The sequence below is a fragment of the Balaenoptera musculus genome, chromosome 4 (assembly GCF_009873245.2).
Source record: "Balaenoptera musculus isolate JJ_BM4_2016_0621 chromosome 4, mBalMus1.pri.v3, whole genome shotgun sequence".
Lineage (NCBI taxonomy): Eukaryota > Metazoa > Chordata > Mammalia > Artiodactyla > Balaenopteridae > Balaenoptera > Balaenoptera musculus.
Genome location: NC_045788.1, coordinates 115,144,651 through 115,147,225, shown reverse-complemented (window position 1 = coordinate 115,147,225; position 2,575 = coordinate 115,144,651). Strand labels below are relative to the sequence as shown.

Below are 2,575 nucleotides of genomic sequence, written 5' to 3'. Positions count from 1 at the left end.
CTTAGGCCCTGGCACATTTTGATGTCCCAACTTCAATAAAAACCAATCAACTTTTCTAAATAAGTTCAGCCCTAAGACATATGTTTTTACTCATAATATATGGATCTTCACTCGTCTAGCAGCAGAGAATAGCTACATTTGAGATGCTTTCAGGAGTACATTCCTGAATTTCTTGTCACCTGATCCCTGTTTAAAATTTAATAGACAGAAGCAGCATTTATGACAGTTCCTGGAGGATATGCAGTTCACCTATTCCTCAGGAAATGCTAAAACGCAGAATGCTAAAATGTATTTTTGGTCTCAATATCACTGAAGAACAGTTTTCTACAATGCCATCATCCTCAGTTTAGGATCATTTTTTTTTTTTTTTTTGAAAAGTTAAAAATTCCTTAATTTTTTATTCCTGGTACCACTACCACAATTTACAGGGCAATATACCTGATGTAATGAAAAGAAAAAGAAAAAGACAAAGCTACAACAGATAAAAGACCTCAGGAATGTACATCTAATTGACACTACATTGCATTAATCAATAGCTGCACTTTTTGCAAACTGTGGCTATGACAGTCCTGAACAAGAAGGGTTTCCTGTTTAAGCTGCAGTAACTTTTCTGACTATGGATCATCGTTCCTTCTGTGGCAGATTTTTACAGTTCCTCTAATGCATTTGGGACGACTGTCTCAAAGTAACCTGCAGCTTTCCTGACACCTCCTTGCTCTCTCTCCTGCTAAGAACTGTAGCCCTTTTCTTCTGAGTTTTTAGAACCTTCTGCTACCATATCCACCACTTCCACCACCAGATCCATAACCACCACCATAGGGACTTCCCGAGCTTCTTCCGCCAAAACTGCCCCCCTTCATGGGTCCATAATTTGATTGCTGTTGTCCACTATAATTTCCAAAATCATTATAGCTCCCACCACCACCATAGTTACCTCCAAAATTTCCTCCTTCATTGTAACCATCATATCCTCCACCACCGCCACCATATCCACCACCTTGGTTTCCATATCCTGGTCCACCACCACCATAGCCTCCTCTACTACTGTAACCAGGACCACCGCCATAGTTACCACCGTCGCCTCCAAATCCGTTATATCCACCATCACCTCCTCCATAACTACCTCTGCTGCCACCACCTCCACCACCATAGCCTCCTCTTCCACCAAAGTTTCCACCACGGCCAAAGTTACCTCCACCACCTCCAAAGTTTCCTCCACGACCCATAAAGTTGCCAGATCCACCTCCACGACCTCTTTGTGATCCAGCAGATTGCATTTCTTGTTTAGAAAGGGCCTTTTTCACTTCACAATTATGCCCATTAATAGTGTGGTATTTCTGAACAACAATTTTGTCAACTGTATCATGATCATCAAAAGTTACAAAAGCAAATCCTCTCTTTTTCCCACTCTGCCTGTCTTCCATAACTCCTATGGTTTCAATCTTGCCATACTTTTCAAAGTAGTCACTCAAATTACATTCTTCTGTATCTTCTTTAATACCACCAACAAAAATTTTCTTCACTGTTAGATGGGCACCAGGCTTTACAGAATCCTCTCTAGAAACAGCTCTCTTTGGTTCCACTACACGCCCATCAACCTTGTGTGGTCGAGCACACATTGCTGCATCCACCTCTTCAACCCAAGAGTAAGTCACAAAACCAAAGCCCCTGGAACGTTTTGTTTGGGAGTCTCTCATCACCACACAATCTGTAAGTGTGCCCCATTTCTCAAAATGTTCTCTTAAGCTATCATCTGTAGTTTCAAAGCTCAGACCACCAATAAACAGTTTTCTCAACTGTTCTGGTTCCTTTGGATCATGGCCCTCCTCCCCCCGGCGGCGGCGGCGACGGCCGGAGTCGGGCTGGGGGCGACCGGGCGGCGGTTTTACCTCCATTTTGAGCTAGGATCATTTTAAAATGTAAAAAAACAGCCCTATGAAGCTTGTGTTGGCTTTAAGGATGTTTAGATTTTTTTTTTTTTCATTTTATTACATGTGATCATCTTTATGAAAATCTTATAAAGAAGTACCTTTCTTGTCTTAGGATCAGTTCTTACGAGCAATTGCTCAGATTTTATTTTATGGAAGCTGAATTTCATAATGACTGTTTCCCACTTTTTGCACTGACGGTTAGAAAACTTAAAACCAAATAAGTGATTCAGCTATTCTGATTATATGAGCTTCATTCCAGATTCAATTTTATATCCTTGTCCTTATTTTCCCTTTACTGTATGTTTTCCCCTTTGTTATTTCATAAATTTATAGGAATTTTTATTTATCCTATTAAGGTACTTTTCAAACATTTTCAGAACAAGGTGGTGTATAAACATAGAAAAACTTTTTTAGAATTTTTTTTACCTTGGCAATAAAACTAATCCTTAATACTGTTTCTGGAGTGAGAGATTCTTTTCTGTTGAGAGGTTTACCTCTTTCACCTTTAATGCTCCTGATGAGATTCTGGTCTTTCCCTGATGTTTATGTTATTCCTGATCATTCCTTGAGAGTACAGAGCACTCTGAGGAACACTGAATATTTACTGCTATAAGGAGTTCTGAGATAAACTTCATCATCTTAGC

At 39.9% G+C, this 2,575-nt stretch overlaps 1 protein-coding gene across 1 annotated transcript; it reads right to left on the bottom strand.

Annotated features, from left to right (window-relative positions):
* Positions 1–755: 755 nt before the first annotated feature.
* Positions 756–1,901, bottom strand: LOC118895011 (heterogeneous nuclear ribonucleoprotein A3-like). The gene has a single exon (XM_036851860.1). It carries the CDS (start codon positions 1,893–1,895, stop codon positions 759–761), a length of 1,137 nt encoding a protein of 378 aa, XP_036707755.1. The 5' UTR covers positions 1,896–1,901; the 3' UTR covers positions 756–758.
* Positions 1,902–2,575: the final 674 nt, after the last annotated feature.

What these genes read in the sequence shown, in the direction of transcription:
- LOC118895011 (XM_036851860.1), bottom strand. Translation starts at nt 1,895, where the DNA reads ATGGAGGTAAAACCGCCGCCCGGTCGCCCCCAGCCCGACTCCGGCCGT.